Consider the following 27,985-nt stretch of genomic DNA (forward strand, 5'->3'; position numbering starts at 1 on the left):
AAAAAAAAAAATCATGCCTTTTCTTTGAGATCCGCGACGTTTTTCTCTCATTGCTGGCTTTACATTTTTCATCAGCACGTCTGAGTAGTAGACACAGCTTATTGTACGCTGATTTTCCAAATAATCACAAAAAATGACACCTTGGGCATCCCAAAAGACGGTCAACACGACTTTTCCCGCCGATGCTTGTGTTCTGAATTTCTTTCGGACAGGTGAGCCGGTGTGCTTCCATTCCATGTTTTTGTCTTTTGGACTCTGGTTCAAAATGATGAACCCAAGTTTCATCAAACGTTAAAATCTTGTTTAGAAAAGGGTCACCTTCCCTTTCATAGCGTTCTTTCAAGTCTGTACACACTTGTTTCCTTGTGTTGTTGCGTTTACTTTTTCGGGTCCCACCTTGCACTTGTTTTGCTGTACTTGGGGGTGGGGGTTGTTACTGATAACGTTATGAACTAAGACAACACTTACTGCAACTGTTTTTGCTAAATGTTTAACTTAAAAACGTCAGTCTTCACGAATAATGTCATCAATGCGGGTTTCAAGCGGAGTTGACACTTCAACTGGACGACCAGGACACGTTGCTCGTCAGTTACTAAGGTTCGACCCGTTTTTGAACTGTTCTACCCATTTATAAAAATTTCCGCGGTTCATACAACTTTCACCGTACTGCAAACTCATTCGAGAAAAGATTTTAGCCGGGTTTTCAACTTCAGAAAGCAAAAAACGGATCACTGAACGTTATTCAACTAATGTGGAAACTTCAAGCGGATACGCCATCGTTAAATGCAATATTGAGGTTATAGACAAAACAATTTTTATTCGTCAGGTGTTCTCAGCTCATCCCAGTGATGTCAACCTAAAGTCATGAAAGTACAAAACTACTCCTACAAACCATCGTTTCATTTCTACATCAACTTGTCTCTTTAATTATTGAATGTCCCCCGTATTAAACACATACGCTGTTTTTGCAGCAAGGAAATTCCATTTAAATTGTTACGAACGGGGAAAAATAATTTACAATCAACTTAATTATTCACTTTCAAAATTTATGGTAAAATAAACAGAAAAATATATCATATGATACAAAACGAGCGTTTATGAATATTTAATAAGATTTCCGTCAAAATTTCTTCGTAATTCGATTATTTCCTAAAAAAAGTTTTTGCTTAACTACAAAAAAAGGAAGCAAATACATATTTGTAAAGATATAAGTTAATGCATTATCGCAGTTTAATATTTCATTTTAACGACATCCATTAATTTATCAACAGACAGAGACAAAACGTCCTATTTTTAATTTATTAAGGAAAATCATATCTATTATTTATATGCTAAATTACATACTAATTAAAACAGTTCACGAATACCTTACCCGTTCTGTTTTCATAACTTCATTAACGATTAATATTTGCATACAATAAAAAGATTAAACCCGCATTATAAAATTTAAATATTAAAAAACGAAAAAAAAATGTTTCTGGTCCAGAATAGCGTCGCGGTTGGGGTGTAACGAGCTAGTAGCAACAGTCGGGTGCAAAACATAGAAACAGGTGCGTCGTTGGTAAGCGTTCTTACTACATCTTGTTGAGTGAAAGCCAATTTGTTTTACAAAAATTAAATAACTCTTTTCAGTACTACGTATATTTATCGATATACAAAACCATTCTCTGCAAGCTAAAGAATTTTTAAAACCGGCCGAACACTAAAAATAAGTTCCTCACAAAAAATATACTGGCTTTTTAAATATAAGGAACGGATACGTATTTCTAGAGATGTTTATTCACAAAAAAAAAAACGAGTTTAAATTATAAATTTATTTTATTTTGTGACGAAATTAAACTACAAAACAAAAAGCAAGGAAATCGAGGTCAGCACCGATATGAATGACAGACAACAGGTTGACCGCAACGCAACATCTATTATTACTATTTTATATTATCTTATTATAAACATGATAAATCAGTATGTGCGTACCGACAAAAACATACCTGTTCAGAATAAACATTTTTAACAAAAAACTAAAATTCTTTTATTAATCGAGTGACCGAACACAGGCGTTGTCCAAGAGTGCGAGAAAATGTATAACGACAATAAAATAATTTTACTACGTCAAATAAAACCGAAGAAATTTTTTAATCGTAATATAAATTACGATCAATTAATTAATCAAAGTATAAATTACTATTAATAACAACAAGAAATGAATTAAAAATAAACAACTGTATGTTAAATAACAAGAGAAAACGATCACGTAAAGCTTCGAAACAAACTAAATTAAAGACAATGTAAAATAAAAATTTCAGCACGTAGAACACAACAAATGTATACTGATTAGATAAGATATTTAATGAAATAAAATAACGAACGTAAAAATTAATGAGGTAAAGTATTCGTAATACAGCACTAAAATATTAAGTAGTAAAGAAGTCCTCGCAACAACTTTTAAATTATTTTTAATTTTTTTTCATTTATTTCCAGACAGACGATTTAATAATAAGTAGCCCGAAAAAAATAAAAAAATTAATTCGTGCTCGTGTAGATTTATTCGTATAATAACAGTTAACCGAAAAATAATATACATACTGACCCTTCGATCCTGACCACAAGCGTACTGCTGTATTTTTAAATCGATAAGAATTTTTAGCCATCCACCCCTCAATAGCCTGATATTCTAAAGCCGCCTTAAGCACCCGTTTTCACAAATACATCGTAAAAGAAAAATAGCTTTCCCTAAACTATTGTCAGGCTCCCGCCTTTGGTGTTCAAAATAACTAATCGACAACAAATATCGGTGTCGGCTCGAACGGAACTGATACTACGTATAAAGAACTGATTTTCATAAATAAAAAATTACCGCGTTAAAATAAATAAGCAAAAACTGACTTCGGTTGAACCGTTAAGGTTTAATCGTCGATTTCTTTTTATGTCGATACATTTTATTCAAAACTCGGTAAATTATAAAACACATTTATTAATTGTACGTTAAAATCTTAATCGTAACGGTCGTAGGTGACTCGGATGTGATTAACCGCTACTGACAGCCATTCCAAAGAATGAGTATATCTATATGAAGTAAGTCTTACTAGGGAAAGAAAGGAGTGGTGAAGCTTTTCGTTGTCCTCTATACAGAACCGAATACGTTATTCGAAATGATATTAAGTCCTACAAGTGATTATTAACTCTAACCGTCACAGGAAATCAGTGTGTAGTAAATAATAGTATTCTCAGAGAAAGGAACTCGTACATTTGATTTGTTTTAATTTACATTTGTAAATCGATGCAAATATTATGAATTGTATCCACGAGAAGAGAAGCAAAGTAAAATTAATTTCATTACGAATTTGTTAGCGGTATCGGCTTAATGATTATTTTGAACTACCAAATATACAGAAAAAACGTTGAGGACTGTTTTAATGTACATAAAAGTTTAATGTGAAAATTACAATAACTTTAGAAAAACATGACAGTTATTTCACCTAAAATATTTTTACCTACTACCGTCTCCAAAGTAGATTTAGGACAGATAAGAATAAGAAAACTAAAATTAGAGGAATTTTAATCCAAAATTAGAGGGAATCAATCATTTTAAATGAAAACCAAATCGTTTACGCAGGAGTCTTCATACGAGTAAATGTAAGAACAATGAAACGTGCACTACAACCATTACTAATAGTGCACGTATTAATGCTTAACAAAAAATTCATTATGCCAACTGAGAACAACTTGTTACTTTTCTTCAAAACTTTTCTTCTGAATTCTTGTCACTTTTATGAATAATCTCGCCTAATTACAAGGTTCCTCGAAACAAAGAAAATTATCTTAAAAGAGAAAATTTAATAAGCATCGAGTATATTCCAGACGACTTTTCCGGGAAAGTAAATTTTAAGAACAGTCATCGGCTTGAATGTTCGATTAAGATATTCATTAACAACACGTACTGCTATAAAAAGCCTAGGAACACTAAAGAGGTATAAACACGAAGTAATTAGTCGGTAGTAGTTTCTGTCAAACTCGAGTAACTCGGTTAAAAAAAAAGTATTTAATAAAAAAAAAAACAAATAAATAACTAGGGACTATCAAACATAATTAAAAATCAAACTTTTAAGGCTAGATATAAGAAAATAATCAAAAATACAATCATTTAAACGAAATAAAGTGTATGTAGAAAATATAAAAAACATACCCTGGAGAAAAACAGAAAACCTATAAAAAAAGTCAACCGTAAATGGAAACGCAGATGAAAGTCCCCCAGAGCCATCGTCTCGCAGATTATTGGATCAAGCCAGCACTTCATTTGTACGGCACTTCACTTTTTTCCCTTACAAATAATTTTTCCAACATCTATACTTTTACATTATTAAGGGATTTTGTACATCTTGGTACTTACTTGTTTACTATAATAAATACTAAAGAAATTCTCAAACAACGGACAGAAAAAGATAATATGAAAATGAGAGGAGTAAATACTGAAAAAATAGAAACAAATTAGACTAATTCTTAATACTGCAAGTAATCTAATAACTGAATAATTTAAGATCTTATCTCTTGTAAGATCGATACCACGAGACCAAAAAAGAAGAAAATTCCGATTATGCTTACTAAAAGCATAGACTAAATCGTTACACAACGAGCAATAAACTTTTCATTACCGCTTTTTAAATAACCATAAAAAAACTACTACAATATTCTCTTACGATATGGGGGTAATGTATATTACCCCCATATCTACCCTATATCGGTATATTACCCTATATCTTACCATATAGGGTAATGTACCGGTAATCGGAGTAAAACCCCGATTACCGGTAAATCCCGGTTAAATCCTAAGTTTTACCGGTAAATTCTAACATTTACCAATTCACTTGGTAAAAGTCCTAAAAAATCTTGAAAACACATTTATTTCGGACTTTTACCAAATAGTTTTGGTCATTACTGACATTTACCGTAGACTGTTGGTAAAAGTTGACAATTCTGTAATGAAATCACTCAAAAGTATGAATTTAAAAATGCTCTTCCCAATTTCGGAATTTCAGTGCACTGCGGTTGAAAAATGAAAAAGGTTTTTTTCAAAAGATTACAAAAAAACTTTATTTTGCTATATTTGCTAAGACATTTCAAAAACTTTACAAGAAATTAATTCATATACACTAACATTCAGGAATGAATAATTTTCAGCAAACTTCTACAATAGTAAATAGCAATATGTTCCTGTTATAATTAAATGAATCCTTTCGAGACTACAAATTACAAAAAAACTCTATAACTAAAAATAATACCCATATCAAGTACTAGATAACTCGTATGCAAGAAACATTTCCTCTTCATATTAATTACTTTTTGAATGAAAGATTTTGTTAAACTTAGTGTTCCAATTGTACGAAATTTTTAAATTCACACGTTATTAATTATCGCAGCAAGGTGGACTACGGCATTTAGAATTACAAAGTAATTTTGCAGATTTGCACAAACATCTGTCCGTCGTACACTTTTTCACGCAGTTGCATTTTCTGAATTTCTGCCCACCAACTAAAGACAGTTTTTTCACAACTTCTCGTATTCTCACTGTCTTAGTTCCAACTTCCTCAACACTCAAAAAGCTTTCTTTGCACAACGTAATCTGGCTTCTCGTATACATCGCTTGTTGTTTACCCACCTTTATACCAAGTTCATAAAAATCATCGTTTTTAATACCAATAATCACAGCTATAATTGATTTTGGATCCAACTTTGCTCTATCTATATCTGGTACTTTCACTCTGACGTTTTGCCCGACAGAATGTTTTTGGAACTTTTTAGACGATGTTGCCTTCATCTTTTCTGCCTGCTCTTCTAAACACATTGTCCAAGTACATGAGACCCAGGTAAATTTTAAAGACTATAAAATCAACGCGTAAAGTGAAGAATAAATATGAAATGATTTTGAAAGAGTAAAACCTTTTCAAAGGATAAAACCTGTAGAATACAATTACCATTAAGAATAATCGATTACCTTTTTTGTGTAAAAATTATTCTTAATAATAATAAATAAAATTCAATCGCATTTTCTTAGCAGCATGTTTTTTAATCATGGTGTTTTGTAAAAGGAAAGACGAATTTTACAATAAACAGAAAACTGGAAGGCTATGTTTTAAAAAACAGAATTTTTAGTTATATTTTATAGGTTTTTTTATATCTTTCCTTAAATTTTAGAATGGTTTGAACGAACAAAATGACTGTATTTAATGAAAAACGTTAAGTTGGGATTCAAAACTTTTTTCCTGCAGCAAAAATTGAAATTAAATCGGGTTAAAAAACAATCCGGGTGTTAGACCCGCACTGCGTATTTAAGATTTAACTATTAATTAATTATTCTCACGTTTGAAAATGATTAATTTTAGTGCAACTTTTGAACTGAAATCCCGAAATTGAGAAGAGCATTTTTAAATTCATGTTCTTTCCTATTAAAAAGTGATTTCGTTACAGAATTGTCAACTTTTACCAACAGATTATGGTAATTGTCAACAGTGACCAAACTGATTTGGTAAAAGTCCGAATTAAATGTGTTTTCAAGATTTTTTCGGACTTTTACCAAGTAACTTGGTAAATGTTAGAATTTACCGGTAAAACTTCAGATTTACCGGTATTCGGGGTTTTACCGTAATATATATATAATAATTATACTATATTATAATATATAACTATATTATATTGATATATAATAATTATCCTATTTTTTTTGGAAATGTAAAAAAAATACTTTCCAACGTAAGCATCAAACGACTTCTGTTGTATTTGATAAAGTCTAACTGAAAAAATAAAATTTCCTGAGAAAAAACAGAATATTATTATATCTATGGTTTTGAAAAAAAATTTGATGAATGCACACGCTCCCAATTATAATTCTTATACATATAAAAAAGCACAGTTACTAACCTAACCGCAAACATAACACAGATCCAGCCATATAAAACATAATCCTGTAAAGACTGTTCGTACATATACAGATATATATAACTACACTAAGATTAACGGTTTTTTCTTTTTCATAGCTCTACGAGTTCTCGATGGTATCAACTTTCGCGAGATAATCCTTCAAACTACCTTGTCCACCAACAGAATTCTCTATTCTCCACATCCACCACTTGCAAGCCTTCTAAAACATCATCCGGGCTGTAACATAGGCTTCACGCATTCCATGTCACAATAGAATGTAACAGTTCTGTTTTCCGTTAACAATCGTTTTCGGTCGTTTAATCCGTTGATCCTATCCATCATCCCAGGTATACGTACAGGTCCCGTAATTATTTTTTTTTTAGAAAATAGGGTTGTCGGCACTACGCCCGACCTCCTACCTGGAGGACCAAGGTTTTTTCAGTCAGTATTTCCTTTTCTTAAACGATGAGTCACGTTTTTAGACGCCGGTTAGCTGTTCTCACACTACCTTCATAAACGTTAGGATCGGCAAATTTTACCGCAGTAATTTCCTGATATTTGGAGCGAGCCTTACTAGCATCAGTACTAACACCCAGAAAAAAGCTACCGATTTTCCTCACTTCACATCCCCGATGATAGGCTGCTATTGTGAGTAGATTCAAAGTATGAAACAATTTGGTCGTAAAGGCAATTCACATGTTATCCATTCCTTTTTCATAAAAATTACTAAAACACACTAAGAGTGGGACGACCTCCAACAACATATTTCATAATATTTTTCTCCTATTACAGATGAAAATCTGAAGTTGTTATCAGTAATTTTAACGGAGAAAAGCTTACGTGTTTGACATCCATTCGTGATTATTTCCATGTAAAACCTACATGGAACAGCCAATTTTGTTAATCTCATATACATTCATTTTGAGAAACAGATTATACGAGACTCGAACATTGCAAAGTTTATTTCAGGATCGACAGATTGCAATTTTTTTAACCGAATGAAAGCATACGATTCCAAACTACGTAGTACAAAAATGTTGGATTAATAAAATGCGTATTTTCTAAAATATTGAAAAAAACAAGAATAAACAATCATAATCCTAGTATTAAAATTAAATAAATTTAATTAAACAAAATTACCGTCGATTCAGTTCCATTTTCAGCGCGGATCGGGCAGTAGGATGTCAGCACAGGCATATGGCAGCCCACAATGTCGCCATCTCCTATAACAAGAATGTAAATGCTAGTATAAGTCCGATATATGCAAAACTATTAATAATAAATAGTACACCATATTTTTTAAAACTAGTTATTAAAAAAGAATAAAATGATCCTTGTAAATTTTTCGTTATCTGAAAAACAACGTTTATTATATCGTTACAAAGAGAATTTATTAATAAAATTGCTCGAAACAAATTATTAACATTACATTCAAAGGACACATAGTCATCGTTTCACTCTAGGTAATTACACATGAAATTAGGTTTATTTAGAACCAGCTTACAAGAATGTATTTTACGATTAATTAAAAAAAATTTCAATACTTCGCAATATATTTAGAAAACGTAGGGTACGTAAAATAAAGAAAGGTTTTCAGAATATTAAATAGAAATACAGCGATAATGTACAGCTAAATTTTCATATTTATTGAATTCTTCATCTCGAGTAGTGGTTTTACATAATCAATAAATTTAAATATATTAATCATTTATGGCCCTATAAATGTCAAATCGATAACCAACTTCTTCCCGCACACAATCTAATGCATATTGTTATAAATAGTTACTTCGATTCTCTCGATTTAAATAATTTAGGTGGCGTAACTTTTGTAAATCAACAATGATTAAAAAAAAACTATTATAAAAAATCGATACCTAGACAGAAATTTTTCATTTGCAAATAATTACTATCAAATGTTGAGGTGCACCAAGTTTCTCCAAATAAATGTTTTTTTAGGTTTTCGAGTACGAAAATTAAGAAACAAATTAAGAAACTAGAACTTTTAATAAAATAAAACAAATATATTTATTACGAGTTGTTTTTCAATATCAAAGGCCCAGTTATAAGATTTGTTAAATCAATCATCTTTTAATATTGCACCAAACATTAAAGTACAACATTTTGTGCTTTCTTTAAAGCGTAAGAAGGGTGGACTAAAATACACTCTGATCTTCCTCTCTACCTCGAACTCTACCAGCGTGATAACAACTCAGCCAAAAAGTACCGAAACAGTTTTAAACGTAACCGCTGTCTACAGTATTATATATAAACTTTAACAAGAAAGGCATTACACCTCGACAACTCAATAATTTCTGCAGTTACGATGAATGGCCAAAAACACGAATCGTTATAAGAGGAGATTCAACGCTGCTAAAGTTTATAATTATAAAAATTAACGCATCTGGTAGTGGAAAGTCTTGAACATACGTAAGTCAATTATTATCCGCAATTTAGTTATATTTTTGTTTATGTTGGTAGTACCGTCGTGTTGCGTAGATGACGCATGCGTGGTTTAATTGTTATGTCTGTGCAGGTTTGATGCTGCTAGGTTAATTCCATTATCGCTGCCCCGCCGTTAACCATGGCCGCTTCGCTTTCTGTTTGTACCAAAGAAGAGCAACGTTCAGCGATTCGTTTTCTGTGGTCGGAAGGTGTATCAGGGGCTGAAATTCATCGAAGACTTTCGGTACAGTACGGGAACAGTGTGTTGCCGCAACGGAGTGTCTACGAACGGATAGAAAAATTCAAAAACGGTCGCACAAGTGTTACGCACGACGAAGGAGCCGGACGACCGTTTACCGCCACAAATGAGGAAAACATTGAGCGCGCACGTGACATGGTTTTCTTACACAGACGAGTAACTATCGATGAAGTGGCACATCGACTGCAAATTAGTCACGGTTCTGCCTACGAAATCATTCACAACAGACTTGGATTTCATAAAGTCTGTGCAAGATGGGTCCCAAAACAACTCACACAGTCGCATACACAAACGCGCTAGGACATCTGCTAAAAACATTTGGATCGCTACGGTAACGAACGGGACATCTTCTTAGACAGAATCATCACAGGTGACGAAACACGGATCCATCATTACGAGCCGGAGAGTAAACGGCAGAGTATGGAATGGAAACATCCAAATTCACCCTGAAAAAAAAATTTCAAGACGCAACCTTCCGCAGGAAAACTGATGCTTACGGTTTTTTGAGACTCACAAGGCCCAGTACTAGAACATTATGAGGAAAAGGGCACGACAATAAACAGTGCGCGTTACAGTGAAATGTTTAATGCCAAGCTGAAGCCTCAAATTCAAAGCAAACGCCAAGGACTGCTGTCGAAAGGTGTTGTGTTCCACGATAATACCCGTCCACATACTGCTGCCCACACTGGTGAAACGCTCCGTAAAATCAAGTTTGAAGTACTGGCTCATCCTCCGTATAGTCCTGATCTTAGTCCTTCTGACTACCACTTGTTTGGTTCACTCAAAGAGGCATTAAGGGGCTGTCGATTTACCTCGGACGAAACAGTGGAAGAAGCGGTGCATTCCTGGCTCGCAGCTCAACCGAAAACCTACTTTTATGAGAGCATCAGGAAGCTTGTGAAACGATGGACCAAGTGCGTTAAAATGCAAGGGGACTATGTTGAAAAATGATGTACATGTAAGTTTCCTATTTGTATTGCGATAAAATTTATAACTACATTGCTGATAATAATTAACTTATCTTCGTACAATAAAATATAAACATAATCAAATTTAACAACTTCTTTGTTTTAAAGTTTCTTAAATATTAAAAAGAAATTTAACTATTTTACAAAATATTTCGCTAACAAGATTAAGCAACGGCTACCATACAATCGGGAATCCGATGCCGGTTAACAATCTCTCGTTTTGTAGTATATTCCTTTAGTAAGAAAAGACAATGCATCGTTTCTAAGCAGAAGGGATAGATTGATCTGTTGTTTTTTACTATCTGACCCCAGCGGTACAAGTTACGATGCGTGTAAGTAACTAGCAATAAAATATGGACTAATTAAAATCGTTTTTTCTTTACGAGTCCCAATTGTGTTCATTATGAAACTAGTTCTTCTGAACTGGCTGGCGCATTTACTAGCTAAATTAAGACGGCAGTGGAGTAGGAAGCTACTTCACTTCATCTAAGAATCTGTAACGGGAAGCGTTTTGGTTTTAAGAATGGTTTGCCGATTTTGGGATCGACTTGTCTCTAGTGTCAGATCGCAGGCAATACTTTTGACATGACACCCGACACATATACACAATTATTTTATAAAGAAAAGAAGTGCGACTTATATGATCAGGATAGTTAATGTTTTTTTTTCTTCCTCCACACAAAAGACGCCGCCCGCTGTTTATATCGTAACAACGAAAAGAAAAAAACATTTCCTTAATAGAAACATCATTAGTATTGTCTGCCGTCCGCGGCTCATAGCATCGTATTCACAGCTTTATTATTTATAATTAATTTTTGTCATCGTGCTATACTAAATTTTAAAAACTATTAAATCACCTAAATAAAATGCAGTAAACCGTAATGATGTGTCACGAACACATTAAGATCACAACACATCAAATTATAATAATTAAAAGGAAATCATTTAACTGAAATAAGAATAAAAATTAGAAATTTCCAATTAAAAAAAAATTACTTTTGTGGCATTTTGATGAAAATATGTTTAGAACAGATTTTCTTTCACAAAACTATTTAGCTTCCACTTTCTCGTTCTATGAGAAGAAAACATAAATTCAAATGCATGATAACCGACATCAGACAGATTTTAGTTGAATTATTTACTGGTAGAATTATACACCCAATTTATCACACTTTTCATACAATAAGTTCGTCTTGCTATGAAATAATTAATATAAACCTCAAACCGGTATCCGTTGAGAAATAATTCATGATTTTAACGCCTCCAATTCTTTTTTTAACGGTAATTCTTATATCAATTAAATATGTGTTTAACATCTCTATTTCAAAACCCATTAATAATTTAACAACCGTTCATAATTGTATAAAAAAAGGTAAAAACAAACAATTATGGAATAAAAAAGTTACAGATTAAGTATAAAAATAACTCTTTTTTTTAATTTCCATTAACTGCAAAAAATAAAACAAAAATTAAAGTAATACTTCATGTTAAGAAGGGAGCAAAAGATAATCGGTGAAGATAATCTCTATACCCATACTTTCAGAGATTTATTACTATTATTATGAATCATCATAAAATATATTTTAACATGGTATTAGTATTATAGTACTGAAAACACTTCAATGCATTTTACAGATTAAAAAATATATTACTAAGCTACTTTGAAAAATACTAAATTTACGATAAAAAACGATCGAAGGCAGCATTTAAATTAAAGCGTTGGAATAAGTATCTGAAAACAAAAGCTGGCTTATTACTCCACAAACCTTTGCTGTGAAAGTAGCTGGGCATTATTACACAATTATTACTGTATAATACTGACTTTCGTCAGCAAGTGTCGAGTACGTAAGATAAAAAGATCAAAAACCATTTTTTTACTCAAACTATTACAGAATATTTCAGGGTTCAGAAGATTCTAGTTTTATTTCAGAACGAAATTTTTTCCTTCAAAAATCATATCCCACAATATATTGAAACTGAAAGAAGTAGTGGTGGTGCTTGAAAAGTTAAAAATTGAATACCATAATTTTCCTACTTTCAACTCATCGATTCAGTGCATATATCTAAAAAAAAAGTCAAGGAAAATGTTCTCTAAAAAATTTTATTTTTAGTTACTAGAAGCTAAAAACTTACTGGGGATGTACAACCAGCCCAAACTTTGCAAACATTTTAATTTATTCCGATGATTCGCGCTTTCACGGAAAATAAAAATAAAAGTTAAATTGATAACAACTTCGGAATCTAAATCGCCAAACAGGCAACTACTACATTTTTCTACTTTCCTGACTTGGATTTTACAGCCGTATTATAATTAAACAATTGCAAATTTATGTTATAAACCTTTTTACTTCCTTGTGGGGAATAAAAGTATTGTGATCGCGAAAAATTTCGGTTTTCAGATTTCAACAGAAATATCCATTTTCACCATCACTGAATCTACTTTGGCGTGACGTCTGTACGTATGTATGTACGTACCTCGCATAACTCAAAAACGATTAACCGAAGGATGTAAAAATTTTGGATTTAGGACTGTTGTAACATCTAGTTGTGCATCTCCCCTTTTGACTGCAACCTACTGAACCAAAAGTGCCCAAAATACAAAAACATTTGGATTTTAGACTTTTTTTAACTGCAATAATAAGTCCTCATCGAGAGCTTTTCAACGATATCTCATAAGTGTTACTTATTTTCATCGGTTCCACAGTTATAGCCAAGTCAAATTTTAATTAATGAAATATTTGGATCTCACAAGGGGAAGGGAGATCCGTTCGAATCAGACTTAATCTCCTTTTTTTTTTAATTTAAATATATTGATTTATTAATAATTATTAACCTCGGAATGTAAAAAAGCATTTACGATAAATAATAATTCAATAATAACAATAAAAAAAATATATATGAAAAAAATATAAGAAGTTATAAATGAAATAAAATTTTATGAACTTTTCATTTAAAAAAAATGCGTATATGTAATTTAATAGGCGTACAAGGAAGTCATGTGGGGTCAGATTTTTTTAATACGATATACAGTTTTTCTTTAATTCATTAATATTCCACGTTAATTTTTAATTGGAAATTCAAATTTAAATTTTATTTATTTATGCAGTTATACTGAACTGCTGCTCCAAATTTACAAGCAGCATAATAAACAATGAAATTCAAGAGTAAAAATCTTATCGGTTTTTTCTAGCTTAATTATACGCCGCGTAAGCTTGAAAGCTTGTGCGTGGGATACGGAAATGGGATTTTGTAGCGTATGAAAAATGCTATACCTGACCGAGATGCGAACCCGAGACCTCCAGATGAAGGGTCGAAACGTTATCACTCCGCCACGAAGATTTTTAATTTTCGACTACTTTCAAGGAAACACTAATTATTTAAAAAGAAGTTTAAAATCATTTCATTTTCTATAAGCTTTTTAGACGATTATTTTATGTAATGTATTACAATTCTCATCCGCGATACTAACAAGATAATCTTGAATATTATTTTATTAACTTAATAGTATTAAATATCCCATCGCTCAAATTTAACGGTTGAAAAATAAACGATTACCTTGAAAATCAGGAAGTTAATCATCGACATGATGTGATCGCCGAATACGAGAAAAGTTTTAATAATAATTATCAAACGTCCGACTACTTTTTTTATGAGAAAAATCTAATAAATTTCCTGCGAATCCGATGCAGCGATACCACTTTATCTGTAATCACTATGTTATTCAAGAAACTTTTCTTGTCCTCCTCGAGACGCTGAACAAGTTAAATCTAAGGAGGGAGTTCGCAGAGTAAAAGGGAGATGAATGGATTATTTGAATGGAGGTCGCAGTATGCAGTTTCAGCAGAAAAACGCCCCATCTTTATCTACCATCGTCGATATATCTCGGAACACTTCTCTTGACTGAACACAGCCTAATCCGCCACTTGATAAATCGTCTTACACCCTTCCCTGATGAAATTCTCTAAAACCGCACTACTAAAGCGTATATCCGGAACAAATTATTTTCAGCTTAAACACGTCTGAAAAGTAACTTTCATTTAACTATTTGAAAATCAGATTTTTTCCTGACAGAATTAAATCAGCCGAACGAAGAAAAAAGCAAAGAGATTAATTAAAAACGTAAAGCATCTTCTACAATTTTCGAGTACCATGCCTATTTGAATTTAAAAAAATCACGAACAAATCTATGTTTAAAACACTGAAGGCTATGCTAATTGAACACCTAAGACAAATCTTAACGCAGCTTATTACCCCACAGAAGAGAACGAAAAAAAGATTTATGAAATTAAAATTACGTGTTAGTTTATGTTTTACGCGGTAAAAAGTCAGCCGGTTTTAATAAATAGACTTACGATACTTAAAAATTACCCACAGCGGCGATCTACTAGCAAAATGGTGTGAAACCTCAGCCTGCTTTCAAATTTCTGGAGGAAATACATTTTGTTCTGTTGCAGCAGATTGACAAGACACGAAATAGCTTTTCACTAACTAGCTGATCCGATCTCGGACAAAAATTGTCGAATTTCTCACAGTGTTTGTGAGTGGAAAGCGATAAGGTCATATTATGTTATTTCCGCATTCAGAATAAGGGAGACTCATAGGGCTACGGCGCCATCAATGTCATCCGGGTTGGGAGAAGACGCATTTGGATTCGTTTCTTGTCCGTTGACCGCACAAAAACCTTGTAACTGAATATTTGTAATGGTGATGGAATAGGTGATGTGCGACAGAAAAGAAGAGATAGTAATTCTTCGAGTGGAAGAAAACGGAAGAGTGGAAGGAACAAGTTCACTTTACACCTCATTCAAACAAAATTTATGAAACGTAATGTATTGAAAGAAGGAATTTGTTATTAAATAGTCTACTAAGTAAACTGAAAAGTAGAAGACGGGTGATTAAAACAAAACAATAAACCACGTCGGATTTAAAACACAATAAAATAAACAATAAGAAATAATTCTGAAGCATTTAACAATCTTTTTAATTCCACTCGATCGTTTATGTTTTTATGACGTTAAAAATGCAATCGAATTTGAATATTTACAGAAGCCAATTAAGATTTTCGATTTATCATCAATAAGAATGTATAAAAAAATGGGTAAAATTAGACAAAAAAAACTAGTAGAAGTTTCAATAAATACTCAAATAAAAAATACAAACCAAGACCGATCTGTTGTGTGAAATAGTATAACTTATTAAAAATAAATAAAATTTTATGTTAAAAATAAAAATAATGCTGTAAATATAAAGTATTTAAAAAGTTAAATACCCAGTAAACAGTTTTCATCGCTGAAATTTTACGATTATAATATCATAACTCAGGACAATAAGAGATAATATTAAAACGAGCACCGAAATTATCTTACAGTGAAAGATAACAAGAGAAGGATAAGTTTGAATAATACAATATCATTAGAGAATATCTTAACTTACTTCAAGACGAGCAACAGTAATACATCATTAGAGTTTTAATACTTAAGAGAAATATAATGAACGATGCCACAACAGTTCAAGATTTATGCTCGTAAAAAGATAGATGGAAATAAATGAAGAGGAGGATAACAGTGGCTTCCTGAAGCAAGAGGGTAAATAAAATTCTTTGAATCGGTGATGGGCGACGGGTAAGAAGAAGAAAGGGTGACGGTAGAGACTGTATGAAAGAAAAGGGGGGATCGGCAGGATGAAGGCCAAGGCATGAATGGCGGCAGCGGATGGATCAATATCTTCCATTTAACCATCCTTATTCTGTACTCGACTGCAGTCACTCTTTCACTCATTGAGAATTCGCCGCATGTAGACTCGATCAGAACCACGTTTCTTACATATATATATATATATATATATATATAAACATAATTTTACAGAACGACTTATAATCAAAGTTAAAAAAATCATAGTGACTAGTAGTTGTCTTTAATCAAAAGAAACTGACTGATTCAACTTAAAATAGATTACCTTTAATTTATTGAATATTTTAATCATAACTAAATATTAATTAATTTTTTTTTATTCGAAATTACTGGAGTAGGCCTGCCTAAGGAAGATTCATAAAAGGAGAAGTGTTAATAAATCTGCAATAGTTGCTGAGGACGCCGACTAGTCGATACAACTTACAACATTACCATCGATTAATATTTTTATAAATCCTTAAAAGTACAATAAAATATATAAAACTTAGAAAAGTTAATTAAGATTTTAAAATTAAATAAATAAATCAGACAACGAATGCAATATTGTAACAGGACCAGTAAACGGACCTTTTTCTGTTTAGCCTCCGGAACCACCATTAGGTATTACTTCTTCAGAGGATGAATAGGGATGATATCTATGAATGTAAATGAGTTTAGTCTCAGGTCGACCGTTTCTGAGACGTGTGTTTAATTGAAATCCAACCGCCAAAGAACACCGGCATTCACGATCTAGTATTCAAATCCGTATAAAAGTAACTGCCTTCACTAGGATTTGGACCTTAGAACTCTCGACTTCGAAATCAGCCGATTTGCGATGACGAATTCACCACTAGACCAAATCAGCAGGTCGGTCTAACCCATCGGGTTACTAGTATACCGGACCTAGGTAACGGTTCCCTTCCGGTGAAGAAGAACGCATGAAAGAATAACAGTGATATGAATCCAGAAAGGACCAAAAGGGATCCTTTCTCAAGGCTAACAGATTTGTCTAACAAGCTGTTCTTTGTAGTTCTGTGTTCTGTGTTCTGTTCTTTGTAGCTGACAATAGGCACACCTCCAACAGCTGTTGTTCGACGAGAAGCGTTACCGGAATAGGAATTTAAGGGGAAATGTAATTTATATGAGTAAATGGTAAAATGTTAGTAATATTTGTGGGGTAATGTATGTACGGGTAAATGTTGGGCAGGGACATTTAATTACGCTTCAACAGTTAAGGAACGAGGCGGATGCTGGTTCTGCAAGCAACAGGGTATAAATACTGCTAGGACCAGCGGGAACAAGTCAGTATTAAGTGACAAGCTAGGCGAATGTTTCGCGGCCGTGTTCGGTGTAGTCGCGATAACACAGTGAGTACTTCTGCGAGGATACGTTCGATGCGATTGTGTTACGGCATTATCAGTCAGCATCTAGTAATAACGAGTGAAGATGCTTGAGACGTACACAAGCATTCTAGTGATGACAGTGGGTGAGTGCAGGAAGTTGTACGGGTGACTTACTGGTGGACAATAGTGAAAGTGACAGTATTAAATTCATCAATAAAGTGTAGGGTAGTTTTATTGTAAACAACAAAGGTATGTGCAGAGAGTAAAACTGTATGAACTTTAGACATCTCTAGTCTTATCTTGTTGTTAATCCAATACTAGGCGTTAATATTAGCAGTCATAATGTCTTCAGTCAATCGGACTGTATTCCGGTTTTTATGATTCAACTATCTTTAAACAACTCTCGTCATTATTTGAAATACTATTATGTGTATCATTTATTCACTATTATTATTATTATTATTATTTATTGATCTTATTTTCTATGTTCTTAGACTAATAAATTTAATTTATATAAAAATTTTTAGTCTTAGACTCTCAATATCCTGGTTGAGCCGCAAACGCGTGACAATATAATAAACTAGAAGTTATTAAATAATATATGCAATAGAAACAAGTGGGTAAATTTAGAAAAAAAAAATTACAGTAGAGAACAAACTTTCGGTACTTATGCAGAAATGGTAAAATGCAGATGATGAAAATTATATCGACATCTATGAAATTAAATAGGAAAAGCGAAGTAACAAAGGAAGGTCGGTTGACGGAGAGATAAAGCGACGTGAAAAAGGAAACAATTATAGGAAAAATGTAGCATACAAAAAAAAATCACAAAACAGCAAACAAAAAGTAGTTATAATAACGACTACGATGGAAGACCGTTGTTAGGATGGAAGATAGATAGAGAGAGAGAGAGAGAGAGAGAGAGAGTGAGAGAGAGAGAGAGAGTTAATAGGTATACTAACAGGTATACGTAGGACTGTACAGAAAAACATTATCTGATAAGAGGTAGATGAGGAAAAAGAAATCGATGAAGAGTTTGAAGGAGACCGTATTCAAAGTATTGAAATGCTTACAGAGGAATAAAAGACGATACATTCCATGGATTATATGCTGTTGGATTGAATAAGCGTACAAGTCAGAATTCAAAAACTTTTAAAAATCAGAGAAGTACGGTTATACTTCAACTGAAAAAATTATTTTTACGAAAGCAAAGAAAATTAAGAGCGGATAAAAGCGACCTAGATTGAAAATCAATTTGTTTTGCCTGTTGAAGTTCAAGAGGCTCAACAAGAGTATCTTTGTACGATAATAATGATACCTGTATCACGGTCTTTAATGAAACGAATGAAGATATTACTAATAGAACCGAACTTATCGTGCACTTTTTTGTAGGCTTGGCATGACGATGCGTGAAACAGTACGTTTTGATTACGTCATGTAATATACAAACACACGGAATAGAAAATGAGGAAAGATAATCTAGCGCAGGAAGGAATGAGACAAGAATATAGCCCGTCTCTACACTACTGAATTACAGAATCGAAGAAGCAATAAAAAAAGATCTAATATAAAAGTATTAAGACTATCAGTTCAGATGTATAACAAAAAATGGGATTCTTCGCTGAAGATATGTTCTAATCATTATTAATATTAAGACATCTACGTAGTATCATCAGCCATTTCTTAATAATACACAAGATAAAATAAAAGTTAATCAAGAAAACTGTAAAATTACCTTAAACTATAATAATTTATATTAAACATATCTTTTTTAAAATAATTAAATAGAAACGATATAAACACACGGATAATCTTACGAGCTTTCTTTGCAGCTGTCAAAGCGTAATGAAAAAATGAGTATGAAATAGAAATTAAAACAAACCTTACTTAATAAAAAATCATTTTCGGCATGCCGGAAGGCGGAGGTAGATTTCACCGGTGCTAAGTAGGGGATAAAAAAGATTTCCACCTTAAAAGTTAAGAAAATCTTCAAATTTACTCAATACGACAACGGTTGCATGTGAAAAAAGTTTCACATGTTTAGCATACGACAAACCCCATTTTACAATTCCAGCAACACTTTGGTCATCCCTTTCCGTAAGGGTTGGTCATATCAAAAATTGTTTCAGACAAACGTTTTAGGTAATGTTTATAGGACTAACGACCACTTTAAACAGATTCGATACTGTGCCTATTAAGGTAGGTATGATTTGTTTGCCTTCGAAACCCCGTTATCGTGTCCACAAGAAAGTGAAAAAAATATATAATTTTTTTTGTGGTGGTTTTGGGGTCTGGCGGATGTGAATCGCGAAGATATTTCGAAATTTTTCGAAAGTCGAATCACGGTACCCAACACAATAGGTAACATTCTTATGAAATCTACCTAAATACGGGTAAAGTTCTATACTAATACATAAGAAAATATATTTTATAACAATTTTCCGATTTTAATACCTTTAATCGGGCGAAATAAAACCATCTTAAAGAAAACGATAACGTGTTAATGCCTTAAATATAAGTTTTAAAAAGACATCGTATCATATTACTCAAAAATTAGTTAAAAGTAAAACACAATGCTGCCATTTTTTTTTACATCAAATTAACATTTTTTCCCCTTCCAAGTTAAAACATAACAGGATTAAATAATTTTCAATAAAATATACAAAAAATTGAAAAAGTTATATAATGAATAATGTGTCGTCAGCAAGATAAGCAAGCCGTAGCAAATGAGGCAATGAGGGACAGAATTTTTTTGAGCGATGGAGTCATTCATCATCCGAGCGCAGAAGGGTTGTAATGTAATGCATATGATGTGAACTGAAATAACGGTCGCTGCTAGTTTGATTAATTACAAAAGAGGGTCGGTTGTTAATTGAAAAACAGTTTAGACGAGTATACAGCGACCGGCAACAGCAATACTACGCGATCATTGCTCGCCTACATTTCATATACACGATTCTCAACATCAATAAAATCGCGATTAATCTGTTAACCGTACGATACATTCTCCATATATATATATATATATATATATATACCGAACGGAACATTTTAGGTTAACTGTTATTTTTAGAGAAATCATTCCCAGCATACCGATCAGCACTTTACACTTTGTAATCGAGGTACATTGTTTCTGATCTTCCCGACATTTACATAGAGCTGAAAATGTAACTCCTACAAAAACAAAAAAAAAAATATTAATCGTATGACCTCTTCTTCACACAATCATAATAAAATAACAGCTTCATATGTTAAACTAGTAATTCATAATAATTTAATTTTTGACAAAATAATTTACTAAGGTACAACAATTTTTTTTTCGAAAACCGAATATAAAAATATTTTCAGCTTTGAACAAAAAATAAATAAAAAAATTATTATAAACTTCCCTTCTTGTTCAGCGATAAAAAATTACACCTGATCTGAAAACGATTCCTTTTGAGAGTAAATACATCCCCGCTAGCATCCGAATGCTATATGTTATAACTTATAACATATATGCTATATGATACAACCAAACCAAATTTCATGATTTTAAATGTAAACTGTCGTTAACATAAAATAAATGCCAACACGGATGGATCGCTCTGCGAGTACATGTAAAACTTTTGCACGTAGGTATATCCATCCGATTTGTTTATTTTAATATTTTCCGGTTTTATAATCTCAAAATGCTAGCTAGCATATGTAAAATTCAAACAACTTAGTTTCTGAACGATACTTTTTCTTTGTTAAAAAGGAATAAAATTTTAATGAATTAACACTAAGTTTCTTAGCAAGCGTTAAAGTGAAAGATTTAATATCTCTATTTCTTTTTTGCAACAAATTAAAAATAATAATCTCGGGGAAACAATGTGTAAGTTGTATCTAAAACCAACCACGTATCCCGAAAATATGATCCGCTCATGTACGAGCCGTTTTCATTTCGATAAAAAAAACAGTAGTAGTATATCTAAGTTAAAATATTCCGTTGGCCGTCTCATTCAGCCTTTTGTTTCACTTATCGTAAACTGTAGTGTTTTTCAGTGTTGAACGCTAGAATGTAACCTAGCTTTCTCATATATATCGAATATAGCCAATAACAAGTCACCACTATCACTCAACGGGACGTGATATTGCTAAATAATCGCGTGTGCGCGATCGTTACATCACACTGTCTCGTTACATTACACAGGAGTATGTGAAACGTATTTGTTGAGTGAGTGAATGAAAGAGATAATTTGGTCGAGTATTCCGGCGACTATATTTAAGTAAGTGTCTTTCTCTCTCCCAGAATTTATTTCTAAAAATTACTGCTAAAAATATCCAAATCGACTACTAAATTTAAACGACCGGTTGATACGAGGAAGAACTCGTATAATCCGTTTTCATTACCGATTATAACGTGCGGAGACTTAAATACGAGGATATAAGATTTCAACTCATTCGCCGAGTAAATACACCAGAACTGTGGTTCATTCGGTGTCATATCAGTAAGAAAGAAAATTTTGAATGAGAGAATGAAAGTTCTAACAGAAGTAATAGGTATGTACTTTGCAAAAGAAAAAATGAATCGGACTGTACAATACATGTAAATCAGTTCTCAAGGAATGATCATGTGCCGCTGTAAATAATGCGTTTCGTAATAGAAATATGTAATATTTTACATTTATAAGACCATTTACCATGTAAAGTAACTGCTTCCACAAAAAGTGATTTCTGGCAATAGATCTCTGTCGGAAACAATGAAAGTTTCACTACTAAATAACGGAATATATAAACCGGAAAAACTTGGGGAATACCAAGGGGGATTTAGGCCATGGAGAGGTTGCCCAGAGCAAATAATATCCCTAAAACTTATGATGGACTTATATAAAAGACGGAAAAAACAACTAATAATCACCATCGTCGACTTTAAAAGGGCCTATGATTGTATACACCGACCATCCATGCTGAATATTCTGAGAAACCTGGGCCTTCACCCTAAACTCGTAAACATGATAAAATTAACTTTAACCAATACCCAGTCCAGAGTGAAATTCAGAGGTGAACTCTCTCAACCCTTCTACATAAAAACTGGATTGAGGCAAGGAGACGGCCTCTCACCACTCCTTTTTAACTGCGCCCTCGAATTTGTCATGAGAAAATGGTATGAAATAAATCCCAAAAATATAAAAATGGGTACTAAGAAAAACTCCATCACACTAAATTGCCTAGGATTTGCAGATGACCTCGCTCTTTTAGCAAATAATATTCAAGAAGCCAAAACACAAATCATGGGCCTTCAAAACCTAGCACAAAAGATAGGGCTTCATATCTCTTTCGAAAAAACTGAACTAATGGCCATAGATCCTCTGGTAATAGAGCACATTACGGTAAACAATAAGAAAATTAAAATAGTAAAACAATTTAAATATCTAGGCGAAATAATAACTTATAATTTAAATGAAAAAGTGACATGGCAAAACAGGACAAATAAAATGATTAAATCCCAAAAATTAACTTGGTCAACATATAACAAAAAATGCCTTTCTGCTAAAACAAAACTTAAACATTATAAAACTGTAGTACAGCCAGAAGTCACCTACGGAAGCGAGACCCTTTTCAAAATCACTCAGAAAAACCGAATTGAAAAAATTCTGAAAATAGAGAGGAGAATTGTCAGAACGTGTATCAATAAAAAACACCAAAAAGAAGGCCACTGGTGGATTGTGCCAAATGAGGTGGTGTATCGAGAAATAGAGCCTGTTACTGATACTATGCGGAAAAAAAGAATCTCTTTCTTCGGTCATCTCATAAGGACACCGGAAACAAGACTGTCAAGAAATATCATTGAAAAGCTCTGGTTCCAAAAGCTAGAAGTAGGATGGATCAAAGAAATTAGAGAAGATATGAAAGAATTGGGAATTTCCCTGACTGACCTACAGAATAAAACTGGAAAAATTACAAAGCTAAAAGATAAAAGCATTAGATTTAAACAAAAGACAGACAAACGACAAAATACAACGAAGAGGGTGTTTACGGATGAAGAAAAGAAAGCAAGATCTGAACGGATGAAAAAATACTGGGCAGCTCGAAAGAGTAAAATAACACGCTTTCTCAGAAAAGATCCAACTAAAATTGACTTAAGTGGTCCCATGTTGGCCGTAAAAGCATAATAATAATAATAAACCGGAAAAAAATATACGCGACTAGTTTTGTAGCAATTTAGTAATTTCCATAACATAAATTTTAATTATAGTTGTGTTTCTAATTTAAACGATAATCTGATTAAAACTCCTTCAGATATGTAGGAGGTAAATCAAGTAGAAATGAAGACGCACTAAACATTGTAATCTTAAAAGGATAAAAATGAAGTTCGGTTTACACCTATTGCGGTGTAACATTAGGAAAACTTGTAGACGGATGATCGCAAAGTAATTACAATACCAAGAACCGACGTACAAAAATACTTACCGCTACGGAAGAATTACATATGGGAAGGGCGTTCACATTAATACAGCAAAATAACCAATAGATGTACGTATACCACTCGCTAAACGTAGTATACCGTAGATATAAGTATTAATTATTAGAATGATAAAGGTTATTTTTTTAATCACAAAAATACTGGATGTAAACCTAAACGTTGACGGATTATAACTTTAATATTTTTACATTATTATGTAGCAATTTCTAATCTTTTCAAGCTTATTTCGACGAATATATTTCTGATAAAGGTCGATCGAAACTACGACAAACAAATCTCCATAGTGAACACAAAAAAATCATCAGCATTTATTTTCATCTTTTCGACAAGAGAAGATATTCGACAGATAATATTATACTATTATTAACAACGCAAACGTCACATTCAACATAACCTAATGTAACATAACAATAACATAACGTAAAACAAATAATGTTGACTGTTATTTTTAGCACGTACGAGTATATAAAACACACAACTGAGAATGTAGGATGTAGGTTTTACATTCAGATTAATAAAGCGGTACAGTTTTGTACACCATTTTTTACAGAAACAAATTCGTCGATATTTACAAGGGAACCAAGTAGGGGCTTTTCAAAGTATTTGATCAACAAAAAATAACCATCGCAAATTTGTGAAATTCGCTACAAGAAATTCTTAATGACATAGATTCATGTCATGGACTGAAGTGTGACAAAGCAATGACTGAAGTAATTAAATATTACGATAAAAAGATCGTAATTCGCTAAAAGTTGTGATCTCGACATAGTAAAATTACAGACGAAATAATGTTGAGGTCAAACTAGACTGACACAAGCAAGAAGACCTTTTTTTTATTTATACATGTATAGCACAAATAGGAATTTTAAACATATTTGTAAAAATCTTCGTGTAGAGCGTAGCATCGACATTAAATAAGCAGAAAAGAAATGAAAAGAACACTTTAAAAACTGGTGTTATATAAACATTTAAGAGATGTACAGTAGAATGTTAAAAAGTAGGTGGGTTGAAAAAATAACTGAAAACTTCCTGAGACGATCACGAAAGGAGAAGAATTTAAGCAATTTTCTTAAGAGACGAACCGCGATGGCTGACCGTATATCAAGAATCAAGGTTCACTTAATTCGATAACAAAGGAATATACAGAATACAAAAAAACTGTAGCGGAAGATAAATATTGCAACGCGTAGAACAGATAAGAGAGAATAAAGAAAGTTGAAATCTGTTGAAGGTAAAAAGATTAACACACAACAGAAAGGAATGGAAAAGTATTAAACCAGTCGAATGAATGAAGACTTTCGGGGGAAAAAAGCGGACTACAAAACAAATAAATTCGACATTTTAAGCGTTCTACAACCATCTTCTGAATTCATAACCGATAGAAATTATACGGCCAATAAAAGATAAGCTATGTCATGTAACGCGTCGTGTTAACCGGTTCAATGAATGTTCAATAGTGTAATATTACGATTAAGTACTATCGAGAGGATCTATGATGGATTGTTTGGCACCGGTCCTCGTAATCACATTCGGATCAGTTATTCTTCCCCCCGTTTGAATACCGCACGACCACCGCCTAATACAACCCATTCTCTACGTCAGCATATTCTAAACAACCCCAACGATTATGTATGAATATAATTCATTCGGGAAACCAAACGTTTTCTAATGTATTCCATAATAAAGGATTCCTAGTTTATCCGATCTATATAGCAGCTTATAATGAAAACAACTAATGGCAATCAATCATCCGTAAAGACTTTCAATTCTGATTATAAGCCTCAGAGAGCTTATTTATAATGCTTTAACAATTTTCAAACATAAAAGTATATATAATATTAACTGGTTCATCTTTCACGTTTAATAGTTTGTTTTGTCTTTATATACAGGGGGTTATCATAAAAGAATAGTGCGGTTTCAGTAATTCATAGGAAGATGGTAGGGAAATTTCTAGATGTTATATTGGTATCCCTGAAAGCCTCCAACCCGAAAATTTGTTTATCAGCAATTGTAACCACAACGTCAGTTCTTGTATTGTTGTTGCTGTGAGTTTAGCGAGTTACTATGTTCTCGGATAAAGACAAAGCAAAGTGTGTTTTATAGATGGCCGAATTAAAATCCGTATTTTAGTTCAACGTGCGTTTCGACGTGAATTCGGAAGAGATCCGCTACACAAAAATAACATAACACGTCGGTTCAAACAATTCGAAGAAACCGGATCGGTTAAGAAACAGAAATCAACCGGCAGACCAAGTGTACCAGACGAAACGGTTGAACTAATTAGACAATCGGCAATTAGAAGTCCTGGGAAGTCCATCTCAATTAGGTATATTTATCAATTAGGTCTATTCCAATTAGGTATTCCAAAATCAACAGTTCACAAAGTTTTACATAAAAAACTGAAATCACACGCTTATAACATCCAGATACTGCAGGCATTGAAACCCGATGATGGTGTACAACGTTACAATTTCGCTGTTGAAATGTCGGACAGAATAAGTAAAAACGAATCATTTTTAGATGATATAATTTTTACAGACGATGTTACATTCCATGTGAACGGATGTGTTAACAGACACAATTCACGAATATGGGGCTCTGAAAACCCACACGCAATTATCGAGAAACAACGCGATTCGCATAAAGTTAATGTTTGGTGGGGTGTGATGAAAAATCGTGTAATGGGGCCTTTCTTCTTTGCTGAAAAAACAATTAATGGAGTTATCTTGACATGTTAACCGATTATTGCTTTCCTCAGCCGGATGAACTCGAAAACATTCAGCGATTTCATTTCCAACAAGATGGTGCTCCCCCGCACTTCAATGCATGGGTCACGGACGCTTTGAACGAAAAATTTGGAGATCGATGGATAGGCCGGCAAGGACCCATACTTTGGCCTCCAAGGAGTCCAGACCTGACACCTTGCGATTTTTTCTTGTGGGGGTACATCAAAAGCGTTGTTTATACACAAAAAATTCGCGACCTAAACCGCTTAAAAAATAGAATTAATGAAGCACTGACGACCATTAACGAAGAAATGTTACCTAAGGTTTGGAAAGAAGTTGAGTATCGTTTGGACATTTGTCGAGCGACTAAGGGCACACATAAATTTAATAATTATGTAAAAAAATGTTTGAGACGACAAATTTGAAAAATAAAAAACATGTTCAAAACAGCACCATTCTTTTATGATAAACCTGTATAATAGTAAATTAGTCTGAACAACAAAGAATAGTCAATCGCTGTTTCAGCCCGTCTTCTAAAAAGAATTTATAATTCTTCTACAAAATTTTACGTACATTATCGGGAAAATCGTAATCAATAGCGTAAATTTACATTACATTACGTATTTGTCGATTAACTAGTAATAGATGAAAAAAAGATCGATCGTAAAAAAATTATACATTTTTAATTAGAAATTCTTCCTATTTAATCATTATTAATTATGCGAGGAAATCATGAATTCAGCTACAAGTTTATGTCTGATGTGGAAGATAAAGGGAACACAAAATTTGTCTGCCGAATTATTCGATCTTGAGGTGTAGGAATATCAAATAAGCAGCCATTTATATAGTTTATTAATAATACATAAATTAGGATTTGATATTCCGTAAGGTTCGTTAAATAAAAATTAACGTTTTTCCCATAATTGGAAAATGTTGCAAAACTCTTTTAAAAATATTAATATTAGAACATGAATATTTACGGGTATTTTTATTTATAGATTACCTTTAAGAACTAAAATGTAACGCCCATCTGTCGTTATTTAATGATGAGAATAAATTTACAGCGTGTGTAAAACATCGCTTCAAAATGATCGACACACTCATTTCTCTGTGTTGCAAATATAATTAAAAGTATGGACGACGTAAGTTAACATTGTACACCGATTTTATAAATTCTCTAACAAAAACCGTTTAATAACAGTTTTTCTTTTAATTTTT

At 32.7% G+C, this 27,985-nt stretch overlaps 1 protein-coding gene across 5 annotated transcripts in view; it reads right to left on the bottom strand.

The window, feature by feature from the left end:
* Positions 1-27,985, bottom strand: part of LOC142325825 (stress-activated protein kinase JNK) — a 526,820-nt gene that overhangs the window by 113,969 nt on the left and 384,866 nt on the right. For all 5 annotated transcript variants that reach the window (XM_075367879.1, XM_075367996.1, XM_075367906.1 and 2 more), the window contains one exon: positions 8,053-8,135. In XM_075367879.1, coding sequence (XP_075223994.1) covers positions 8,053-8,109 — 57 coding nt within the window. In that variant the 5' untranslated portion in view covers positions 8,110-8,135. The remainder of the gene's footprint in view (positions 1-8,052; positions 8,136-27,985) is intronic.

This window comes from Lycorma delicatula, chromosome 1 (genome assembly GCF_047948215.1).
Source record: "Lycorma delicatula isolate Av1 chromosome 1, ASM4794821v1, whole genome shotgun sequence".
Lineage (NCBI taxonomy): Eukaryota > Metazoa > Arthropoda > Insecta > Hemiptera > Fulgoridae > Lycorma > Lycorma delicatula.